This window comes from Anomaloglossus baeobatrachus, chromosome 11 (assembly GCF_048569485.1).
Source record: "Anomaloglossus baeobatrachus isolate aAnoBae1 chromosome 11, aAnoBae1.hap1, whole genome shotgun sequence".
Lineage (NCBI taxonomy): Eukaryota > Metazoa > Chordata > Amphibia > Anura > Aromobatidae > Anomaloglossus > Anomaloglossus baeobatrachus.
Genome location: NC_134363.1, coordinates 54,481,260 through 54,507,792, shown reverse-complemented (window position 1 = coordinate 54,507,792; position 26,533 = coordinate 54,481,260). Strand labels below are relative to the sequence as shown.

Below are 26,533 nucleotides of genomic sequence, written 5' to 3'. Positions count from 1 at the left end.
TTTCCAAGTGCATTTCTAAGGGTGCTTTTGACATGAAAAAGCCTTTGTCGGTGATTATTGGAGAGATTAGTGTCCTGCATTGCTCAGGTGTGATTTTGGCCCATTCTTCCACACAAACGCTCTTCAAATCCTAAACATTCCATGGACTCTTTTTATGAATTCTGAGGAACTAAAGCTCAGAGTTCATAGAAGGAGCCCATGAAATCTTTAGGATTTGAAGAGTGTTTGTTTGGAAGAATGGTCAAAAAATCACACCTGAGCAATGCAGGACACTAGTCTCTCCATAAAGGAGACATTTTGAATCTGAAATATTAAATACATTTCTGAAAGTGTATTTAATACTTTTTCCCTGTTTCATTTCATTATTACACGTAACTTAATGTATAGATATCTATGGTTAAACTTCTTTGCCTGTGTGGATTGGATGGGTTGTTACTGACATCTGGTGAGAAATTCATGTCAATAGCACCTTTACTGTACATTTACTTAGAAAATTCGTGACATGTTAAATACTTATTTCACCTGCTCTATATACAGTGAGGTCCAGAAATATTTGGACTTTGACTGAATCTTCATGATTTCAGCTCTGAGTACCACTACTTTTTATTTAAAATGAAACAACTAAGACATTGTGGAAGTAGAGACTTTCAGGTTAAATTAAAGGGGTTCAACAAAACTATCCTGTGAAATGTTTAGGAATTGGAACCAAAGGCTCCACTTTTCAGGGGCTCAAAAGTAACTAGTGCGCTCTTTTTTTCTTGCTGAATGCATCAAACTGTTGATTTGGAAACTCCTAACATTTCTGCTATCTCTCTGATGGATTTCTTTTTTTTTCAGCCTAATAATGGTCTGTTTCTTTTACATTCATAGTTCCTTTGACCGCAAGTTCTGGGTTCACAACAACAACTTCTAAATGCAAATGTCGCACCCGGAATCAGCTCCAGACCTTTTACCTATTTAACTGATTCTGGATTATTAGGGCAAACAGCCAAACAACAGAAAGAGGACTAAATATCCTCCATAATTTAAGATACTCACAGTAGGATAAGCAGTGGTGAACTGCCCAGACCCAAAAACTAATGCACTAACAGGATAAAACTAGACCCCCAAGAGATGGAGGCATCACAGGTGCAAGAGGAGCAAATCACTCACACAACTCCAAAACATTGAGGGGGTGATCGCTTGATGATAAAATTGCACACTAGTGGCTTGCATAGGGTGCCGTTTACACTTACAGGTTCCTTGTAACCTAAGTAAGCAGCCTATTAAACGCCCATACTATTAGACCAGGCAGGCTGCCCAGTACTAGTGTGCACCATATAGGGACGGAGACTCCATTATGCAAGTCCAAACATAAAGGGGCCTGGCTGCACCCCGTATATAATGTCATGTGCAGAAAAATATATATATACAAAATATCTGAGGTATTAGTTGATATTATGACCAAAATAATGGTACCACACCCAGAATCAGCTCCAGACCTTTTACCTGTTTAACTGATTATGGATTAATAAGGGAATAGCCAATGAAAGTGAGAAAGAGAATCATCCAATTATTTGGATTCCTTGACAAATTAAAAAGCTGTAGTTCATTGACCCTTTCTCCAATTTGAATGTGAATACCCTCAAATTAAAACTGTAGGTCTGAAGTTTAAGCCCATATCAATTACATAACTGTTTTGGTAGGCAACTAAAATGCCAAAGCTTATCTAGGAGTCAAAATATCGTCTGACGTCACAAGTTTATTTGCTCAAAATTATGCTCCTGCCCTGCGGTTAGCAGAGCGAGATCTTGAGCAATGGAACAAGCTACACCTGTCCTGGTTTGGTAGGATGAGTGCGGTTAAGATGGACTTGTTGCCACGACTGCTATATTTTTTTCAAAGCCTCCCCATCTGGCTCCCAGCATCCTTCTTTGTCCGCCTCAAGAAAGCAATTAATAAGTTTATCTGGGCATCCAAGCGTCCCTGGCTATCCTTCCAGTTACTTAGTAGTCCTAGGAAGATTAGGGGATTGGGAGTCCCAGACTTTCGCCTCTACAGTATGCCTTCCCAAGGTACATGCATACTCGACCTATATCACCACAGGGGTGGGAAGAGTTGGGTAGACATTGAACATCACACGCGTGGTTGTAGCCGTCTGGTTTTCACTGGTCTAACCATGCCCCTTTGGCCTTAAGTATCATGCTCTCTTTCCTTATAAGAAACCTAGCTTGCTTTGTCAGACAAGGATCAAGGCTCTTGCGCCTCTTCTCAACCCCTAATCCCCTCATACCTATCTATGACAACCCACTCTTTTCACCGGGGATTAATAGAACTAAATTCCTACACAAACATAGAGCAGATAATCCGACGATATCAGATTTTAGTTCTCCAACTACTATTATACCTGTCAGTGACCTATTTCAGAACTCCCAGACACCCCCCACCCCGATGCATGTTTTTTTCACAGACAACTACGGAGCTATATTAGCTCTCCATCCACAGGGAAACATTTTTAGATCATTGTTGCCCTTCCAGTTGCTCTGCAAGGTGAGGGACCCTCCAGAACATACTGTATCGCTGCTCTACAAAACTTTTATGGAAAGTAGAATTGCGTCAGTAGACCCACCCACCTTCTTCTCTAGATGGGAGGTTGATTTGGGCAGATCCCTGACTACAGAAGATAGAGCAAAAAGTTTGCTCTTTACACAGAAATCTTCACAGCGCGTTGACACAGGAGAGGGGGTACAAGATACTATATAGATGGTACCGTTGTCCCACTGCTGTCCATTCGATGTTCCCAACAACTCCGGACACCTGTTGGAGATGCTTACGAGACAGAGGCTCATACATGCATATATGGTGGTCATGTGAATCCATTAGAGGCTTCTGGTTGGCAGCATTTGATCTCATTAACCGGCTTTCAACGCGCAGAGTCACTTCCTCCCCAGAGCTCGCGCTTTTATCGCTCTGCAACTTTTCGATTTCTAGATTCAAAAAAAGTCTCCTTCGACACGTCCTAGCGAGAAGACTCATACCTAGATTCTGGAAACAGACACAAACCCCTTCTAGGTTGGACTTGATCACAGAATTGAATGACATGTTTAGATTGGAGGAACTGATCGGACAGACCACGGAAACATCAGTGAGAGTCCTAGACCTATGGACCCCATGGATCTTGTTCAGGGATTCGCCTGATAGAGACTCATGGCTAGCCGAGGGGGACTAAGATGAGCAGGAACTGGTCCATCCCTGTTTGGGGGGGGGGGCCCGCGCAGGCTGGATGACATTTTTTTCCCTAGGACTTCCCTTATGTTTGTTCCCACTTGCTTAATCTGTGATCCCTCTTGTTCCTTCCTCTCAAGTCCTTGTTTAATTTTCCCCTTCCTACTCCTTTTCTTACTCAGATCTTACTAGCCTACTCACCATCTTAAAACCTCCTGAGCTTCCACAGAGAAGATGTTTATTTTATGTTAACTGTTGGGATATAAATTAGACTTATCTTTTTGTAATTACATGTCTTCTCAATGTGATTACTCCATATACTGATAAATTAATTTGCAATGTTGATGTTACTTCTTGTGTAAAATTATAATAAAACTTAATTTGAACTAACATGCCAAAGCTTGTGTCACTGTCCAAATATTTATGGACCTAACTGTATATATATATATATATATATATATATATATATATACATTTCTCAACTGTTACTGTGTATGTCCCCCATTGCTCTGGTGGTCCTAGCAGTGTATTACTTATTGATGTGCTGCACTTGTGCATGTGAAAAAGAATGCTGAACTCAATGATTGACTGCAGTGGTCACATGCACCTCTACAGCACATCATGACTGCAGAATAAATCAACAAGACAAGTGGTGCTACCTGAGTAGTACAGTGATGGGGAATTTATCAGGTAATCCAACAAATATCAAAAAACTGACCAGCACCTCCAAGAATAAGACAAGTGTGAACAGGTACAAATTATAGGCTTTCAGCCCGGGTAGAGGCATATAAGTTTAGAGTTTCAACAAAGGGATACGCCTTGTCACTGGCTGTTGAGCTGTCACAAAGCTTATTAATACAAAAGGCATAATGTAGTGACTAGTGAGCTGAAACTTACCAAGTGTAAGTCTATGTGAAACATTCCGATTTTCTGATCCTCTACTATTGGATTAATCAATAATTATGGTATATTGTAAGCACTTCTTAATTCCTATATTTTGGGTTTTTTTGTTCTTTTCGTCATAATTTTCTAAAGTTGGAAAGACCCTTTAAATTTGTCAAACTTCATTTCAGATTTCGGGATAGGCAAAGATAAAGTGAGATATTACTCCAAGGGTTACCAGCGAACATCTAAAGGTCCAGGCTAAAATATTTCTCACAAATTTACAAAGATAAGTATTGCATGTTTTTACAATGTTACTCAATATGTTTTATGTAAATATATATATACTGTATATACTGTATAAACTAGTATGGAGTCACATATAGACCATGAAATATCTTCAATATATAAGAACAATGAACAGTAATAACTACGGTACTACGGTAATAAATGTCTTACCTATTAGCTGCAAATTTTTGTGATATATATCCTCCCGGTATTTGCGTCACTATATAGCCCCAAAAGAATGATCCATGTATCATTCCAACTGTCTCAGGGTCCCAGGTAAATTGTGCTTGCTGGTAAAACATAATTAAAGAGGACACATTATAACACTGAAGAAAAACAATTTAGAAATGCAAAAAGGTAAAACCTATTCTATCATGCAAATACAGTGGCATGTAAAAGTTTGGGCACTCGTGGTCAAAATTACTATATTGTGAATACTTAAGCAAGCTAAAGATGAAGTTATGTATAAAAGGCATAAAGTTAAAGGTGACACATTTCCTTCGTATTTTAGGCAACAACAAAAAAAGAATTTCCTCTTTTACATTTGAAAAAATTAAAAAAGGAAAATGAGCTGATACAAAAGTTTGGGCACCCTTGGAGATTTCTGCGCTCAGATAACTTTTTTCCAAGGTTTCAGAACTTACATAGCCTGTTAGGGTTATGGCTTGTTCAATATCATCACTAGGAAAGGCCAGGTGATGCAAATGTCACAGCTTTATAAAAAATCAGCCTCCTCTAACCTTGTGCCAAAAAACAGCAGCCATCTTTTTTTCTAAGCAGCTGCCTAGCACTCTGAAAATTGTGGAGGCCTACAAAGCAGGAGAAGGCTATAAGAAGATAGCAAAGTGTTTTCAAGTTGTCCTTTCCTCAGTTCAAAATGTAATTAAGAACCAGCAGTTATCAGGAACAGTGGAGGTCAAGATAAGGTCTGAATGACCAAGCAGAATTCTCTGTCTTCCTGTTCCCTAGCGTTCCTATCTGACCGCTACTTCGTTATTTTCACAAGCAGAATTTCTGAGACAGCTGTTCGTAGGATTTCTAAAGAGGCAAATCAGAACCTCTGCTTGACTGCAAAAGACCTTCAGGAAGATTTTGCAGACTCTGGAGTTGTGGTACATCACTCTACTGTTCAGAGACATCTGTAAAATATCGCTTTCAAGGAAGAGACATCAGAAGAAAACCACTCCTGTATCCTCCCTATAAAATTCAGCGTTAGTAGTATGGAAAAGAACATCTATTCCTGATGCATTTTGGAAACAAGTCCAGTGAACCAATGTGGAAAAATGAGAAATCTTTGGCTACAATGATCAAAGGTATGTCTGGAGAAGAAAAGGACACAAAATTTCAAGAAAATAACATCTGGCCAACCATTAAGCATGGGGGTGGATCAATCATGCTTTGTGGCTGTGTTGCAGCCAATGGCACGGGAAATTTTTCACGGATACAGGGAAGAATCGATTCAATGAAACTTCAACAAATTCTTAATGCAAACATAACACCATCTGTAAAAAAGCTGAAGGTGAAAAGAGGAGAAAAGAGGAGAAAGGAGGATGGCTTCAACAAATGGATAATGATCCGAAACACGCATCAAAATCCACAATAGATGACCTCAAAAGGCGCAAGTTGATACTTTTCAAAGGGGGTGCTACTAGGTACTAACCATGCAGGTTGCACAAACTTTTGTATTAGCCCATTTAGCATTTTTCTCATTTTTAAAATGTAAAAGATATATATATATATATATATAGCCTAATATACAAAGTGAATGTGTCATGTTTAACGTTATGCCTTTTAGAATTCATTTCATCTTACATGCCACAGCTAAGAATGTGGGAGCCGCTAGCAGCAGCAAAAGCACCACCATCACTGATACCAGCAATCTGGGCAGTAATACTACCAAAACCAGGCCACAATTGGCATAATTTGCATAAGGTAGGCATATTAGTCGAGAGGAAGTGAAAGATGTTATGAAATATATAGAACATAACTCATCTCAGTTATGGCAGGTTGATATTACCTCTGACAGCAACACCATCAGTTTAAGTCATTATTCTACACAAAATAATCTGCCTACTCCCAAATAACTAAGTGGGATAATTTTTGGACAGTTTTTTCAATGTTAGCAAACATGACAAATCTGTCCGTGTGCTGTGTTGTTAAATAGACGGTTGTTATTAATTTATTATTCATGTCAATGATTATGTCAATTTTATATAACTAAGATTGCATTTGTGTTAATAGCTCGCAAAGGGTTGTATACATTGTTTTCTATCTGTGACAGGCAAAATCAGAATTCCACACACACAATTTCAGTATTTATTTTTCTTGGTACAGCAGTCACTTGTATTCCAGCTGGTATACTCCAAGGCTGTCTGCAAGTCACACACATTTAAGATGGCTGCCACTTCCTGTTCTACACACCCTGCCCTGGTATGCAACGAATGTCCAGATATAAGAAGAATGAGATGACCTCATGGAACAGCCCACTGACCGGCCCACGGATCAACCCATGGACTAACGCATTGACCAATCCACTGACCAAAGGACACATCCAAACATGCCCACTGTAAAGCCGACCATGCCTTTTTTCCTAGTTTATATAAGTTGATGCTCTTTTGAAATAAGTCTCTCTTGGAGCTGTGCCATACTCTAATCAAGGAGAGGCTTACATCCGACTCTTTTGTCTGGTGTCAATTCGTTTGTACATGCACTTGATCCACACAAATTAGGTCAGGAGCAGGCAACTAGTGAACATTTCAAAGTGTTCAGCCTAACACATGTAATGTCCATGCCTCATTGCATTGGTTAAGACGAAAGAACACAGAAATCTCTTAGACTTCGATTAGCCAGCACCACACTAATTGTGCTTAGAGATTTACTGCTTCTAGTGAGAACCATCACAGTAACACCTACTTTCATCAAAACTATTTATATTGAAATTTCAGCCACCCTCACCAGACAAACTTGGCTGGGAAGCCTACTACTCCTTCAGCTATCACCATAATGAATGACACGGATCCTATGCCTTTAGCGATAATCTCTTCTAAGTAGAGTTGATGCATATCATTTTGCAATCCGATCCATGGCCACATCAGTAATTTGTAGCCATTGGAAGGAAGCCCTGAGACCCACCTCCTACCTTCCAGCATTTGCGAGTCTTCTTTTGATTAACAGGCCTGGTGTGACATCATCATTTTGGTGAAGAGTCAAGGATGCCGGGAGATAGAAGACGGTTCTCAGGGCTCCTGTTCGGTGGCCATAGATTACCAAGGTGGACGATGTTGATGAGTTGGGTCCTGCTAATTGATTTGCATCAACTTTACTGTTAAGGATTCACACGCTGCTTTAATTCCACATTCTTAGACCCAAAATGTATTTAGTTTTTGTCAGTTCTGAAACCTTTCCAGTAGACCGCCTCATTATCCAGACGACATTTCTAGTGACAGACTTCTGACTCCATCATAGCTAAGACGTTAGAAAATCTTTTTGGATGATTTTAGGCTCTATAACCAATAATTGTTCTCTACATATGAGCTATGGGTGATATCTAACTGTAAATTGAAACAATCCTCAACTTACGAGACTACAATATGGACCTCTTGGGTTGTGTGATGTGTAGGTCCACGTTGTAGTCTCATATGCTCAACTATGGATCAATTGTTGGCTAGAGGTCACTTGATGTTTAGGTCCACGTTGTAGTCTTTTATGCTCAACCTTTATTCGATTGATGGCTAGAGGTCACCTGATTCTGGCCATGAACCAACTTTAAAGAACAATTGATGGTTCCAAGATCTTCTACGGGGTACTTTGCACACTACGACATCGCAGGTGCGATGTCGGTGTGGTCAAATCAAAAGTGACGCACATCCGGCATCACTGTCGATATCGGAGTGTGTAAATCATTTTTGATAGATTAACGAGCGCAAAAGCGTCGAAATTGTATCATTGGTGTAGCATCGGTCATTTCCATAATTTCGGAAGAACCGATGTTACGATGTTGTTCCTCATTCCTGCGGCAGCACACAATGCTGTGTGTGAAGCCGCAGGAGCGAGGAACATCTCCTACCTGCGTCCGGCGGCTCACGCCGGCTATGCGGAAGGAAGGATGTTTACGTCACGCTCATCTCCGCCTCTCCGCTTCTATTGGCCGCCTGCCGTGTGACATCGCTGTGACGCCGCACGACCCACCCCCTTATTAAGGAGGCGGGTCGCCGGCCAGAGCGACGTCGCAGGGCAGGTAAGTCCATGTGAAGCTGCCGTAGCGATAATGTTCGCTACAGCAGCTAGCACAAAAGATCGCTGCTGCGACGGCGGCGGGGACTATTGCACTTGGCATCGCAGCATCGGCTTGCGATGTCGCAGTGTGCAAAGTACCCCTAACATTGGATGGAGCTGAGAATCCGTCACAGGAAAGTTGGTCTAGATAATGGGGCAAACTACCCATTACACATTGTATCTAGGAATATGGAATTTTCCAAAAACTTTTTCTTTGCAGTTCTACCCCATCACTTTTATTTTTCCCATCCCTTGGTTGAACGTGATGGACATGGTCAACCAATGAAACAACTCTTGCGCATACGTATATAACTGTCCCACTTGTTAGCTTCTAATTAGAATGGTTTCTGGTGGTCAGTATACAAATATGATAACTATTCTTACCTCTACGACAAGTTTGTTCCCTCTGTACACCGTGTTATTATTCACCATACTGACAATAGCCACACCCAGGTTACACCTGATGCCAAAAGAGATGCAGAACCCCAGTCCACTCATAATGGCAATAATATAACGTCGGGGCAATCCGAAGCATGTGCAGTCTACGACCGGCTGGCTTTTCTCAGTCGTGATCACCGGCCTTCCTTCTTCCGTCAGCTCGATTGTTTCCGAATTTGTCTGCCGTTTTTCCAATACCCTACAAAATAATATAACATTTTTAGTTAAACTCATTTGTGATCAGAAGAAATTGGTCCAAAAATTAGATTTTACAACATTTTTTAAAAAAAAAATCAATTATTTTATAACCTTTGCATTTAGATTTGATAGTAATTGCTTCCATTCAGATTATGCTGGTCCACCAGCTGCAGTTTGTTCTAAAAACTAAAAAAAACTGTGCTTTACTGTAGCACCGACCCACTCACCGCCCCGACTGGGTCATGTCCTCCCCCCCACTCCCCTGGCCATCTAAGTGTGCTGCCTCCTTCTCCTCCCAGGCCCTGTACATGCCACACAAGGTTCCCGGGAGTGCACCTTGTGGGGTGATGGGCTGTGTCACTTTCCTCTGCACTGTGTTGTGATATGGTGGACTTCCCGGTGTGGAACACAGGAGTCCACTCCCGGTACTTCTGTTGGGAGCCGTGCCCACTAACGCTGACCCGTGGGATCTACCGGGCCCTGGTGGATGCCCTATCCCTCTCTGTGGGTGGTTGTCTGCTTTCGGGACTTAGGTTGGGACAGGACCTATAATCCAGCCCTCAATTGGTTAATTAGCTAGGCCGTTGGTTCCGGTCCTGGCTTCAGGGTCCAAGTACCCCCTCTGTGCATGGTTTCCGGGTCGGGTCTCTGGTGTCGGTACCGGCGGGCTCCAACCCTGCCCCGGTCCACCTCGGATCTCCGGCTGCCGTCTTCCCATCACCTGACAGACACAGACCGTCGTCTGCCACCTAGCTAATACACCGGGACTCCAACCCCGGCGCCTCTCCTTTCTCAACTTGAGCTTCACTTCCTCACTACTCCACTCCACTTCAACTACAACTTCGACTACTCCTTTTCCCGCCCCGGGTTCTCCAGATCCCTAGGTGGGCATTCTCCATCCACCTGGTGCCGCCCACTGGTGTGCCATTCCTATCCTGGGGGGAGACTAGGATTTGGTTGGCAAGGTTTCACCCTGTGAGGGAAGGTGTTGTGCGGGGGCCTATTTTGTGTGACCACCTGGCAGTGCCAGGGCGTCACAACCACGCAGCACATTCATTTAGTCAGTATTCCAGTCTGCTAGCTAGTTTTCAGGTCCCGTTACCCCTGAGTTTGTCACCTGAGTCTGCCTTTCCATAGCTGCCTATCCCTGTCCATAACCACCTTTCCAGCTCTTCTCAGTCATCCTGCCTGTGCCTAAGGCAGGCTTTACACGTTGCGACATCGCTAGCAATTGCTAGCGATGTCGAGCGCGATAGCACCTGCCCCTGTCATACATGCGATATCTGGTGCTTGCTGCCGTAGCGAACATTATCGCTACAGCAGCGTCAGACGCACATACCTGGTCGGCGACATCGCTGTGACCACCGAACAATCCCTCCATCAAGGGGGAGGTGCGTTCGGCGTCACAGCGACGTCACTAAGTGGCCGGCCAATAGAAGCGGAGGGGTGGAGATGAGCGGGACGTAACATCCAGCCCACCTCCTTCCTTCCACATTGCCGGTAGACACAGGTAAGGAGATGTTTGTCGTTCCTGCGGTTTCACACACAGCGATGTGTGGTGTGCAGGAACGACAAACAACATCGTATCTGCGACAGTAACGACATTATGGAAATGAATGACGTGACACAGATCAGCGATTTTTTTCACTTTTGCGCTCGTTCATTGTCGCACCTAGGATTTACACATTGCGATGTCGCTACCGGCACCGGATGTGCGTCACTAAAGATGTGACCCCGACGATATATCGGTAGCGATGTCGCAACGTCTAAAGCCCGCCTTAGTCTGTCTCCGGTCCTGGGGGTCAGCTGCCACATTTCTGGTCACTACCTTGGGAGTGGTACCTATCATCTGCCTCACCGTGGGCACTTAGTAAAGCCCCTCCAACTAAAGGGTAAGCCTGGGGTCCCTCTGTGGTCCAGTGGGTCCACTAATCCCTCTCACTGCCCTTAAACCGGTCTCGAGCGTTACATTTACTCACCCTTCCTGGGTCTAGATGTGAGCCTCCGACATGGCTCCCAGATGCCAATCCATGAGTTCAGTAGCTATGAGCAGAGCATACATCTACATGGGCAGAGCCACTGAGCTCACTGCTTTGCTGCAGCGCTGTTGACATAACATCAGCACTGCAGGCAATACTGGACACCAGGAGCAACAAAAGAGGTTTAGCACTGGACCTAGTTTTTCTTTTTATAACAAATTACACCTAGGGACCAGGAGTATCTGAAAGGGGACAACCCTTTTAAGCTACCGTATGTAGTACTCAATGTCAGACAGCTGCTGCTAAAGCCAGCACAATTTTCAGATGCCCCAAACTCAATGATACTGTTCCATTGAATTAATACATTCTTAGACGACATCTTTCACATCACATAATGTACTGTCTTGTGGATCTCTTGACAAGAATGATATATAGAGTTTCGCAGTCCTTAATGTGTACTTGTCATTTCACCAAAATGTTGATTAAATGCACAGCTTATAGCTATGCTCTGCTGCTTCCTATTATATCCTGCCTAGTTTTGGAGTGCATATCGGTTTTATTTTTATGCATAGAACTGCCACGCTGCTGCACAGTTAATGTCATGCACCATGGCGTACCATGAAGCCCATGAGCTCCAATGCAAAATTTGCAACAGAGCCCCAACTATTACTGGTCTTCAGTATTATTGATCTTCTTATATGAGCAAGAGGATCTTTTGGACCTATCTCCAGGGCCGGTTTGCAACTTCAATTTCTTGACCCACTATCGATACACCTCTGGTCATCAACTCTTTCAGTGGGAGCCTGAGCAGCTTGCCAGAGGTATACACGATGACTTTTCTGCCCTCACTGCAGTGATCAATGAGATGTCAGCAATAAATAGAAACTCTCCTGTCTATAGTCTTGTGTGAGCTGTGGCAGGGAAGAATAGTAAATTACACACATCAGCAAACTGAGAGCAATAGAGGAGATTGAGGTGACAGCAACCCAAAAAGATCCACAGAGGATATTGAGGTGACAGCACCACATTGAGAGCCAGAGAGAACAAGTGACAGCAGAACCATGAGAAATAGAGAGGAAATCGAGGTGACAGCGGCACAATGACAGGCAGAGTGGAAATTGAGGTAACAGCACAACGGTGAGAGCCAGAGAGGAGATGAGGTGACAGCAGCATAATGAGAGCCAAAGAGGAGATTGAAATGACAGCAACACAAAGAGAGCCAGAGAGGAAATCGAGGTGACAGCACCACATTCAGAGTCAGAGAGGAAATTGAGGTAACAGCTTTACAGTGAGAGTCAGAGAGATGAGGACACAGCAGAGCCATGAGAGCTAGAGAGCAGATCAAGGTGACAGCAGGATAATAAGAGTAATGGAGGAAATTGAGGTGACAGTAGCACAGAGAGAGCCATAGAAGAGATTGAGGTGACAGCAGCATAATGAGAGCCAGAGAGGAGATAAGATGACTGTAGAACAGTGAAAGCTAGAGAGAAGATCGAGATGACAATAAAAAAGAGAGATTTAGGGAGGAGTTTAAGGTGATAGCATCATAGTGAAAGCCAAATAAGGAGATTGAGGTGACCACAGCACAGGAAGAGCCACAGAGGAGGTGAGGAGAAAGCAGAATAGTGAGAGCCAAAGAGGAGATCAAGTGCACAGCAGCAGAGTGAGAGGCAAAGAGGAGATTGAAGTGACAGTAGCACAGTAAGAGCAGAGTCGAGATGGAGGTGACAGTTGAAAAATATTAGCAGAGAGGAGATGGAGGTGACAGTAACACAGTGAGAGCAGAGAGGAGATGGGTGTGACAGTTGTAAAGTGAGAGCAGAGAGGAGATGGAGGTGACAGTAGCACAGTGAGAGCTGGAAGGAAAATTGAGGGGAAAGCAACACAGTGAGTGCAGAGAGGAGATGGAGGTGACAGTAGCACAGTAAGAACAGAGTGGAGATTGAGGTGACAGCAGCACAGTAAAAGCCAGATGGGAGATGGAGGTGACAGTAGCACAGTAAAAGCCAGAGGGGAGATGGAGGTGACAGTAGCACAGTAAAAGCCAGAGAGGAGGTGGAGGTGACAGTAGCACAGTAAGAGCAGAGAGGAGATGGAGGTGACAGTAGCACAGTAAGAGCAGAGAGGAGATGGAGGTGACAGTAGCACAGTAAGAGCAGAGGGGAGATGGAGGTGACAGTAGCACAGTAAGAGCAGAGAGGAGATGGAGGTGACAGTAGCACAGTAAGAGCAGAGGGGAGATGGAGGTGACAGTAGCACAGTAAGAGCAGAGGGGAGATGGAGGTGACAGCAGCATAGTAAGAGCCAGAGGGGAGATGGAGGTGACAGTAGCACAGTAAGAGCAGAGGGGAGATGGAGGTGACAGTAGCACAGTAAGAGCAGAGGGGAGATGGAGGTGACAGCAGCACAGTAAGAGCAGAGAGGAGATGGAGGTGACAGTAGCACAGTAAGAGCAGAGGGGAGATGGAGGTGACAGTAGCACAGTAAGAGCAGAGAGGAGATGGAGGTGACAGTAGCACAGTAAGAGCCAGAGAGGAGATGGAGGTGACAGTAGCACAGTAAGAGCAGAGAGGAGATGGAGGTGACAGTAGCACAGTAAGAGCCAGAGAGGAGATGGAGGTGACAGTAGCACAGTAAGAGCAGAGAGGAGATGGAGGTGACAGTAGCACAGTAAGAGCCAGAGAGGAGATGGAGGTGACAGTAGCACAGTAAGAGCAGAGGGGAGATGGAGGTGACAGTAGCACAGTAAGAGCAGAGGGGAGATGGAGGTGACAGTAGCACAGTAAGAGCAGAGGGGAGATGGAGGTGACAGTAGCACAGTAAGAGCAGAGGGGAGATGGAGGTGACAGTAGCACAGTAAGAGCAGAGGGGAAATGGAGGTGACAGTAGTACAGTAAGAGCAGAGGGGAGATGGAGGTGACAGTAGTACAGTAAGAGCAGAGGGGAGATGGAGGTGACAGTAGTACAGTAAGAGCAGAGGGGAGATGGAGGTGACAGTAGCACAGTAAGAGCAGAGGGGAGATGGAGGTGACAGTAGCACAGTAAGAGCAGAGGGGAAATGGAGGTGACAGTAGCACAGTAAGAGCAGAGGGGAGATGGAGGTGACAGTAGCACAGTAAGAGCAGAGGGGAGATGGAGGTGACAGTAGCACAGTAAGAGCAGAGGGGAGATGGAGGTGACAGTAGCACAGTAAGAGCAGAGGGGAGATGGAGGTGACAGTAGCACAGTAAGAGCAGAGGGGAGATGGAGGTGACAGTAGCACAGTAAGAGCAGAGGGGAGATGGAGGTGACAGTAGCACAGTAAGAGCAGAGGGGAAATGGAGGTGACAGTAGCACAGTAAGAGCAGAGGGGAGATGGAGGTGACAGTAGCACAGTAAGAGCAGAGGGGAGATGGAGGTGACAGTAGCACAGTAAGAGCAGAGGGGAGATGGAGGTGACAGTAGCACAGTAAGAGCAGAGGGGAGATGGAGGTGACAGTAGCACAGTAAGAGCAGAGGGGAGATGGAGGTGACAGCAGCACAGTAAGAGCAGAGGGGAGATGGAGGTGACAGTAGCACAGTAAGAGCAGAGGGGAGATGGAGGTGACAGTAGCACAGTAAGAGCAGAGGGGAGATGGAGGTGACAGTAGCACAGTAAGAGCAGAGGGGAGATGGAGGTGACAGCAGCATAGTAAGAGCCAGAGATGAGTTCACAGTTTAGATACTGAGCCCAGAGACAGCAGCACGAATATTTACAATCCCATTGTTATATATATATCCTTTGACAATTATATTAAGCACAGGACTCTGGCACAAACAGTGAAATCATTTGTGAACTGCTAAAAGTAGCTTACAGCTACTGAAGGGATGTTATGGTGGTGCAGTAAAGCTGGCTCGCAGGGGTGAAGGACATGGATTTTGCTAATTATAGTGTGGGGAGTCAAAGTGCCGGATAGTGCAGAGATCCAGTTATGGTCAGACAAGACTTACAATAGACAGTGGATAGAAAGCTACTAAGGCGGGAAGACCATCAGCGGGCTTGTGCTGGCATCAAGGCTTTCAAGTATTCTGCTCTTCTAAACTGATTTATCCCCACAGCAAAGTAGGCTTGAACATTGACGTGATCATAAAGCAGCAGATTCGTGGCCTGTTCCAGTTTCCACGCTGGCCACTAGAGCAGTCACAATAGGCTGCTGCTTCCTGGTTTTCTGCATTTTACTTGTGAGCTTTACTGTGTAGACTGTGACAGAGTCATCAGAGAATGGAGAAATGTAATAATAGATCTATGTTAAGACAGGAGATGGATGGATGTAATCATTAGGTGAAAACTTGCCACTTGACTCATTGTGCATCCCCCGTCATAAAAAAATCAAGTAATATACTGTATATCTACTCAATAACAAGCGAAGCTTAGCACACGTCTCATCTGTCATTTTATTTCTCTTACTGTAAAGCAGAAAATGGTTCTCTGATCACTTCTAAATGACAAGTTTGGAAATGTTAACTTTTTCCCCCCATGTTGCAGTGTTTAAAAATGGCTCATTAACAGCTGTGAAATCTTTCACTTCCACATTATAGCTGTGAAAATGGAACGTGAAAATCAGGAAAAAAAATTATCACTTCTCACGTATCAGCTATTTATACTGTGCGTAAGGAGGAAAACAGCTACCAGTGCACCCAGTGATGGCTTCCATAGTATACTGGTTTACTAACCACAGCAATATCATCAATATCTCTCCGATCTACTGATATGCACAATCATACATGTGCAGAATAAAATATCTACTTATTATATGTGACGATACTGCCAGAGGGTATACAAATACTGATAAATACAGTCATATGAAAAAGTTTGACCCCTATTAATGTTAACCTTTTTTCTTTATAACAATTTGGGTTTTTGCAGCAGCTATTTCAGTTTCATATACAAGTAGTATTCAACCCCCTGCAGATTTAGCAGGTTTACACATTCGGAATTAACTTGGCATTGTGACATTTGGACTGTAGATCAGCCTGGAAGTGTGAAATGCACTGCAGCAAAAAAGAATGTTATTTCTTTTTTTCTTTTTTTTTTTTTTAAATTGTGAAAAGTTTATTCAGAGGGTCATTTATTATTCAACCCCTCAAACCACAAGAATTCTGTTTGGTTCCCCTAAAGTATTAAGAAGTATTTCAGGCACAAAGAACAATGAGCTTCACATGTTTGAATTAATTATCTCTTTTTCCAGCCTTTTCTGACTAATTAAGACCCTCCCCAAACTTGTGAACAGCACTCATACATGGTCAACATGGGAAAGACAAAGAAGCATTCCAAGGCCATCAGAGACAAGATAGTGGAGGGTCACAAGGCTGGCAAGGGGTACAAAACCCTTTCCAAGGAGTTGGGCCTACCTGTCTCCACTGTTGGGAGCATCATCCGGAAGTGGAAGGCTTATGGAACTACTGTTAGCCTTCCATGGCCTGGACAGCCTTTGAAAGTGTCCACCCGTGCCGAGGCCAGGCTTGTCCGAAGAGTCAAGGCGAACCCAAGGACAACAAGGAAGGAGCTCCGGGAAGATCTCATGGCAGTGGGGACATTGGTTTCAGTCAATACCATAAGTAATGTACTCCACCTCAATGGTCTCCGTTCAAGACGAGCCCGTAAGGTACCTTTACTTTCAAAGCGTCATGTCAAGGCTCGTCTACAGTTTGCTCATGATCACTTGGAGGACTCTGAGACAGACTGGTTCAGGGTTCTCTGGTCTGATGAGACCAAGATCGAGATCTTTGGTGCCAACCATAAACGTGACGTTTGGAGACTGGATGGCACTGCATACGACCCCAAGAATACCATCCCTACAGTCAAGCATGGTGGTGGCAGCATCATGCTGTGGGGCTGTTTCTCAGCCAAGGGGCCTGGCCATCTGGTCTGCATCCATGGGAAGATGGATAGCACGGCCTACCTGGAGATTTTGGCCAAGAACCTCCGCTCCTCCATCAAGGATCTTAAGATGGGTCGTCATTTCATCGTCCAACAAGACAATGACCCAAAGCACACAGCCAAGAAAACCAAGGCCTGGTTCAAGTGGGAAAAAATCAAGGTGTTGCAGTGGCCTAGTCAGTCTCCTGACCTTAACCCAATTGAAAACTTGTGGAAGGAGCTCAAGATTGAAGTCTACATGAGACACCCAAAGAACCTAGATAACTTGGAGAAGATCTGCATGGAGGAGTGGGCCAAGATAACTCCAGAGACCTGTGCCGGCCTGATCAGGTCTTATAAAAGACGATTATTAGCTGTGATTGCAAACAAGGGTTATTCCACAAAATATTAAACCTAGGGGTTGAATAATAATTGACCCACACTTTTATGTTGAAAATTTATTAAAATTTAACTGAGCAACATAACTTGTTGGTTTGTAAGATTTACGCATCTGTTAATAAATCCTGCTCTTGTTTGAAGTTTGCAGGCTCTAACTTATTTGCATCTTATCAAACCTGCTAAATCTGCAGGGGGTTGAAGACTACTTGTAGGCACTGTATCTAATAACTGATGGACTGAGTAATATTTCTGGATTGAAATGAGGTTTATTGCACTAACAGAAAATGTGCAATCAGCATTTAAACAAAATTTGACAGGTGCATAAGTATAGGCACCTCAACATAAAAGTGACATTAATATTTTGTAGATCCTCCTTTTGGCCAGCAAAATTACGATGCAGCATATCACTGCTGAAAAAATTATTAAAATTTAACTTTTACTTCAATCACTAAAATTGAGAAATATCAATACCATCTTAAGGATAAGAAGCATAAATTTTATAATAGAGATCTTCAGGATTTCAGAGAGAATAAAATCTATAATTTTGCCCCTCCACGCTATATAAAACCTAGTGAAACTGAGTGTTCAACAAAAGATACAGATGTGTCTGACTCAGAAGGTAGGAATATGGGAGGGAGAGGCAGAAAGAAAAAGAACTTTGGAAATGGTAGAGGAAGGTTCAATCAACCCTATCAGAATGGCCATTTTTTAGAACAAAGAGATTACTTCCTAAGGAACAGAACAAATCGAGGGGGATTTCAGAATCCCCAAGATCTAACCAAGTAGTGAACCTATCAAGTAGGGCATTATCCACTGCAGATTTAAGTGTATTAGGTAAGGGTCTTTCATTCGTACCTACGACGGACTATAATGATTTTGACAGCATTAAGGATCTCAGTCTTTTTGTGAGGAAGCTAAAATGGAAGAAATTCCATATTACAGATAACAAGAGAGTTTGTTCTGACTTGGGGATTTCGGATGACATCCTGGAAGATGTAAGACTCCTGTTTAATTTGGACAAGATGGGACCAGATCTGACTGGGCGGGGGCCCTTTACAGATCTTAAATTGAAGAGCAAAAAAATGCCACCTGCACAGAGTGATCTGAGTGCAATTGATGTTTTTTCTAATCTTGTCTCTCATGAACTGGAAAGGCTGAAACCAGATCATCATGTTAAATTCAACCTAACTAGGGAAGAGATGAAGAGTCTGGATGCCTTGGGTAAAGCTACAGATGTTGTTATCAAACAATCGGATAAAGGGGGAAATACCGTTGTGATGGACCGGGAAAAATACGTAAAGATGTGTTATGACATTCTGGGGGACCAGAATGGGTATAAAAAATTGGGGTCCAATCCTTTACAACGGTATTCGAAGGAACTGAATTCCCTACTCCTGGATGCCCTGGATAGGGGTTTGATAAACAAAACTGAATATGAATTTCTTTACCCTAGGCATCCGGTAATGGCCACCTTTTATAGTCTGCCTAAGTTGCATAAAGGAGTTGACCCCCTTAGGGGGAGACCCATAATATCTGGGGTTGATAATCTAACGCAGAATCTGGGGGTCTATCTGGATGTCATCCTGAAACCCTTTGTCCTTGGTCTGGGTTCCTATTTGTCAGATACAACTGACTTGCTTAAAAAATTGGAAGGACTCTCTTTTGAGGGAGGAACGCTCCTTGTTGGGATCGATGTTGAATGTTTATATTCGTCCATTCGTCATGATCTTGGTTTAACAGCTGCCAAATATTTTTTGAAGGGAAGGGGTGTCCAGTGTGAGGAACACTCTAACTTCGTTTTGGATATTCTCAAATTTTGTCTAACACACAACATTTTTTCCTTTGATGGCCACACCTTCCACCAGCTCAGGGGCACAGCGATGGGGAGTCCATGTGCCCCGTCGTACGCAAATCTGCTCCTGGGTTGGTGGGAGGAAACGGTGGTCTTCAGAGAGGATCGTGAATCTGTCAATGAAAAGATTGGCATCTGGTACAGATTTATTGATGATGTATTCATGGTGTGGAAAGGCAATGAGGAGGAATTGAAAGAATTCATGAAGGATCTGAATAACAATGATTTTGGTCTCTTCTTCACGTACGAAACTGATAAATATAAGCTTTCCTTCCTGGATTTGATGATAGAGAAGGATTCACAGGGTAACTTGATGACGAGTACCTATCGCAAGCCCACATCTACAAATTCACTGCTTAGGTGGGAAAGCAATCATCCATTCAGTTTGAAGAGGGGTATCCCAAAGGGACAATTTGCTAGGATCCGCAGAAATTGTTCAGAGGAGGTACAATTTCTTGAACAATCAAAAGATTTGGAAAATAGATTTCTTGAGAGAGGGTATCCGAGAGGAGTAGTAAGTAAGGCGGCTGCAGACATTGAGAAAGTACAGAGGATAGATCTGCTGTACCCCCCAAAAACAAAGACGAAGGAGGATAAAAATGAGATAATAAGATTCATCACGACATTTGATAATGGAGCATCAGGGGTTAGGAGGATCCTTGAAAAATATTGGCCCATATTAAAAATGGATAATGATATAGGAGGCCTACTTCCGGATCGACCATCCATTACATACAAAAAAGCAAGATCGTTAAAGGACCGTTTGGTCCATAGTTTTCTGGCACCACAAAAAACCTTTTTTCCTAATTCTACACTTAAAGGATGTTACAAATGCAGTGGTTGCGTCGCCTGTGGTTCAATCATTGTTGGTAAAAAATTCCAGAGCCAGGTAACTGGGAAGGAATATGACATCAGATCATTTATTAATTGTAAAACACAGGGAGTGATATATAAGGCGACATGCATTTGTAAACTTGAATATGTGGGCAAAACCCGCAGGGAACTCAGACGGAGAGTTGGGGAACACCTCAGGGACATCAGATTGAATAATGACACACCGTTAGCTAGACACATTAATAATATGCACGGTGGGGATCCTTCGGTCATTGGGTTTCAGGGCATTGATCACATTAGACCACCTCCCAGGGGGGGTGATTGGGATAGGAGATTATTACAACAAGAATCTAGATGGATATTTTGGCTAAAGACACTCCATCCCAATGGGTTGAATGAGGAACTCTCTTTTGCACCCTTTGTTTAGTGGTGGTTAGTTTCTATGTAGTTAGGAGGGCAAGACGACGGCCGAGTGGGGGCGCCCACCCACCGTTCTGTCTTATGGCGCCGACCCCCACATGATAAGTAGGGCCAGAAATTCAAGCGAGTGGAGGTTTAGCATTAATCTTGTATGGGTTTCACCTCTATCCTTCTAGCTATATAACTTAACCTGATGTTTTTCACCCCGAATAATAATTATTACTGGGGGGTGGTCTTTTAGTGATCAATGTGTCTCTTCAATATGATTTTTCCATTATGGTACGTAATGATAAGATCTTATTACACTTTTTTATTTAGGTGTGGATTATTAAATAGTTTTAAACAGAAGTTTTTTTTGGGATACCTTTTGTGAAAGTGGCCCTGATGAGTGAAAAAATGGGCAGTGGAACCTCCATGTTTCTATCTGGATGACATGCTGTAGTATAAGAAATAATGGAGTCTGTAGGCCTCCATCTGCATGTATAAAATGGGTGATGGGGTGAGATTGTGGTGATACAGCTTGGCTTCACCCTCCCCCCTGTCTGTTTGATTGTGAAAGATATTGGATTAACCGTTTTTTTTGCGGGCATATATTCCAGATCATAATCAAAAAAGAAGGTGTACATTCTGTTACCTTCATTATACTGTGGTATCAGTTTAGAAACTATTATGAAGTGCTGCAATAAATCATACTAATAATGACGTCATTCTATGTCTTTTGGTAGTGTGATGTATTGTCATGCGATTACTGTGGGGGTGGTGATCCACTTGTCCTTTGGAAATCGCATGTTCAAATAAGAGAAAATTGCTATAAGAACTAAAGCATATAATGATAGGTTACTGTGGGCCATGTGACCGGCTGGGCGATTTGTAAGCAAGATTGCTATGGCAACTGCATAAGCAATATGCGCCATTTCCGGTCATCTGCTTGCTATGATGACCGCAGGCTACTCTGGTACGGCACCCTAGGTGATTGAAATGGACGTCGGCCACATGATCGCTATATAGGGAGAATGGAGAGAAGGCATGTTGTTGCCGTAGCAACAGTATAACAATACTCGGCATGTCCGGTCACCTGACTGTCGTATGGTTGAGAGTGGAGACATGTTACCGTGGTGACGGCATAACAGTGCTCGTCACATCCGGTCACCTGACTGCCGGGGCTTTGAGAATGGAGACATGTTGCTATAGCGACGATACAACAGCGCTCGTCATATCCGGTCACCTGACTGCTGCTGTTTGCTTGAGAATAGGGAAATGACGTCACACGCTGTGAGAAGGAGGGAGTATTTAAACTCCATTGTCTACAACAGCTGATTGATAGGGCGAGAGGCACAGGCGTCCATACCATGTGCATGCTTTTAGAGGTGACAGGCCCTCTGTAATTAGTACCTGTTTTTGGAATTACCGCATCTCTATCTTGAACAGAGTTATAAAATGCATACTATATAAATGCAAGGTCCATGTCTTTATGGGACCTAAGAGGCATTTGAACACTCCCCTGAAGAATTGATTGAAACGCGTCGGGAGACATTTTTCAGACCTTCTGTATTGAGGTCTTGCTAAATTGGTGAGATAAATCCAATTATTTATGTGCGGTGTTATTTGGGCCACTGTCAAGAGGGGCCAAACTATTTTAACTTAATTTATGTTGTTTGTGATTCTGACCACGATTTTAGTGATTGAAGTAAAAGTTAAATTTTAATAATTTTTTCAGCAGTGATATGCTGCATCGTAATTTTGCTGGCTGAAACTGATTTATGTGATTAATTATCCAGTGGCTATACTTAGATCCTCCTTTTGCAAAAATAACAGCCTCTAGTCACTTCCTGTAGCTTTTAATGAGCTCCTGGATCCTGGATGAAGGTATATTTGACCATTCCTGTTTACAAAACAATTCCAGTTCATTTAAGTTTGATGGTCGCTGAGCATGGACAGCACGCTTCACATCTTCCCACAGATGTTCAATGATATTCAGGTCTGGGGACTGGGATGGCCATTCCAGAACATTGTAATTGTTCCTCTGCATGAATGCCTGAGTAGATTTGAAGCGGTGTTTTGGATCATTGTCTTGCTAAAATATCCATCCCCTGCGTAACTTCAACTTCGTCACTGATTCTTGCACATTATTGTCAAGAATCTGCTGATACTGAGTTGAATCCATGCGACCCTCAACTTTAACAAGATTACCGATGCCGGCATTGGCCACACAGCCCCAAATCATGATGGGACCTCCACCAAATTTTACTGTGGGTAGCAAGTGCTTTTCTTGTAATGCCGTGTTTTTTTGCCTCCATGCATAACGCCTTTTTGTATGACCAAACAACTCAATCTTTGTTTCATCAGTCCACATGACCTTCTTCCAAAATGTAACTGTCTTGTCCAAATGTGCTTTTGCACACCTCAGGTGACTCTGTTTGTGGCGTGCTTGCAGAAACGGCTTCTTTCGCATCACTCTCCCATACAGCTTCTCCTTGTGCAATGTGCGCTGTATTGTTGACCGATGCACATTGACACCATCTGCAGCAAGATGATGCTGCAGGTCTTTGGAGGTGGTCTGTGGATTGTCCTTGACTGTTCTCACCATTCTTCTTCTCTGCCTTTCTGATATTTTTCTTGGCCTGCCACTTCTGGGCTTAACAAGAACTGTACCTGTGTTCTTCCATTTCCTTACTATGTTCCTCACAGTGGAAACTGACAGTTTAAATCTCTGAGACAACTTTTTGTACCTTCCCCTGAACAACTATGTTGAATAATCTTTGTTTTCAGATCATTTGAGAGTTGTTTTGAGGAGCCCATGATGCCACTCTTCATAGGAGATTCAAATAGGAGAACAACTTGCAAGTGGCCACCTTAAATACCTTTTCTCATGATTGGATACACCTGCCTATGAAGTTCAAAGCTCAATGAGGTTACAAAACCAATTTAGTGCTTTAGTAAGTCAGTAAAAAGTAGTTAGGAGTGTTCAAATCAAGAAATTGATAAGGGTGCCCATACTTTTGCACCGGTCAAATTTTGTTTAAATGCGGATTGCACATTTTCTGTTAGTACAATAAACCTCATTTCAATCCAGAAATATTACTGAGTCCATCAGTTATTAGATATATGAAACTGAAATAGCTGCTGCAAAAACCCAAATTGTTATAAAGAAAAAAGGTTAACATTAATAGGGGTGCCCAAACTTTTTCATATGACTGTAACCAAAAGAAAACATCAAAATGTCTACTATCCACAGAATAGGTGATAAATATATGATGGCTGATCTATTTATCTATCTATCCATCCATCTATCTGTCTGTCCATCTATCCCTCTATCTATCCCTCTATCTATCGATCTATCTATCTATCAATCTATCTATCTAATCTATCTATCTATCCTTCTATCTATCTATCCCTCTATCTATCTATCTATCTATCCCTCTATCTATCTATCCCTCTATCTATCTATCTATCTATCCCTCTATCTATCTATCTATCTATCCCTCTATCTATCTATCTATCTATCTATCCCTCTATCTATCTATCTATCTATCTATCTATCTATCCCTCTGGCTATCTATCTTTCTGTCTGCCTATCCATATATCCATCCATCTATCTATCCATTTATTCACCCATGCACAATCATATAAAGACATACGAGTTGCCCCCCCCCCCATTATGTAGTAATGTGCCCCACCCTGTTCTAATGTCCCCCATACTGGGCTCCTTCCTCGTAAATATGTCCCCCATCCTGGGCTCCTTCCTCGCAAATATGTCCACATCCTGATATGTATATCCCTCATCCTGGCATATTTGTCCCCATCCTAGTATATATGTTCCCCATTCTAGCCCACATCCTGGTGTATATATAACCCCATCCTGGTAAAAATGTCCCCATTCTGGTATATATGTCACCATCCTGGTATATATGTCCCCATCCTGGGCCCCTCCTGTTATATACTGTCCCCCTCCTGGTATCTACTGTCCCCCTCCTGGGGCCCTCCTGGCATATACTGTCCCCCTCCTGGTATCGACTGTCCCCTTCCTGGAATCTACTGTCCCCCTCCTGGTATATATGTCCCCATTCTGGTATATATGTCCCCATCCTGGTAAATATGTCTCCATCCTGTCTAATACAAAAAACAACAACGTTGTACTCACCCTCCCTGGCTCCAACGTCGCGCAGCATCTTCCTATGTAGCCAGTGCACAGTGACCGGCAGCTTTCATCGTTGTCGGTGCTATTGCAACGCATGACATCATTACCATGCGCAACCCTCAGTCACTGGGACACAGATGAAAGCTGCCTGCTTCTGTTTGGCCAGCAGAATGAATCACAGTACAGGGACTCGACAGGTCTCTGCACCACGATGCATTTCAGCTGGATGTGCAGCCTCAGATGCACATCTAGGTGAAGCAGAAGCTGGGGCCGGCGGGCCCCATGCACCTCCGGGAACGGTCACGCTTGTGATCCCTGCAACCGAGATTGTACCACCCCTGCCCATACATCTATCCATTGATCTATCTATCCCACATAGCTTTCTCATGAGCCAGATCAGACACCCCATACTTTGCACTGACGAGGGGCAAGCACCCCGAAACACCGTGTCTGCAAATTGGGATTCTGATCTGGCTTATATATCCGAAGTTATATGTAAAGGGTTATTAAAAATCCACATTTAACTTTTAGGATCGCTACTTCCAATAGGTGGCGCTGCGCTAGAGTTTGTCTCCAGTTCTGTAGAGACAATTTGATCTATCTATACATTTATCCATCTATCTATCTATCTATCCATCTATCCATCTATCTGTCTACTAATTTGCTTCTTTCTCCTCCTGGATAGATATTTAATTCTCAATTCATGGGGAAAATCTGTATAGAGAGATTCTATAGAGAGGGAGGATCCTAATGCCGACACAGACATTCTCCTGCAAGTTCTTCTGAAACGATAGGTCAGATCTCCATAGAACCTTATGAGCACCAACTGTCATCTCCTATCTCAGCAATGTCTGTGTCGGCCTCTAGCTCCTCCCCTCTCCATAGAACCTTATGAGCACCAACTGTCATCTCCTATCTCTGTAATGTGTGTGTCAGCCTCTAGCTCCCCCCTCTCCATAGAACCTTATGAGCACCAACTGTCATCTCTTATCTCTGTAATGTGTGTGTCAGCCTCTAGCTCCTCCCCTCTCCATAGAACCTTATGAGCACCAACTGTCATCTCCTATCTCAGTAATGTGTGTGTCAGCCTCTAGCTCCTCCCCTCTCCATAGAACCTTATGAGCACCAACTGTAATCTCCTATCTCACTAATGGGAAAGTCTGTAGTCACTGAATGAAAGATCAGTTCAGAAGGAGAAAGAAGCAGATTTTTTTAAGAAGATATATTACAATGTTTGTAATTTTCATAAATGCAAGATGCAACCAGATACTACCATCCAGAGAAAACTCTGTATAAACAAAAAGGAGGACAGAAAGGATTGAGTATGGAGACTGGAGCCATTTCATAAACAGTCAGATATTAAAACTACCGCGTTCATAAATTTAACCAATTAAGCTCACACAACAAGGAACACTCCTGACAGTTTGTACGGAATTAAATACCATCTGTCATTAATTATAGTTAATGAGTAAGTAATCCAAATAACCTACAGATTGTACCCTGTCCCAGGAGGCCTGCAGGTCTGTGCTAGAAGTAATTGTGGAGCATGTATGAAATTGGGCAGAATTCACACACAGTGATCTAACTATGGCTCCACAGGAAATAGCTGGGGACATATACCAGAAGATCAATCAAACTACCAGAGGTCAAGATCAGGGCGATAAAAAGAGAAAGATGAAGTTAGGGTCGCAAGCCAGGTCAGGATAAGATCACAAAGAAGAACACCACCAGTATAGAAAAATAGAATA

At 43.2% G+C, this 26,533-nt stretch overlaps 1 protein-coding gene across 1 annotated transcript in view; it reads right to left on the bottom strand.

Moving 5' to 3' along the window:
• Positions 1–26,533, bottom strand: part of SLC17A7 (solute carrier family 17 member 7) — a 167,800-nt gene that overhangs the window by 89,171 nt on the left and 52,096 nt on the right. The window contains exons 2-3 of the mRNA XM_075329201.1: positions 9,034–9,286; positions 4,546–4,664 (exon numbers count right to left, since the gene is read on the bottom strand). Coding sequence (XP_075185316.1) covers positions 4,546–4,664; positions 9,034–9,286 — 372 coding nt within the window. The remainder of the gene's footprint in view (positions 1–4,545; positions 4,665–9,033; positions 9,287–26,533) is intronic.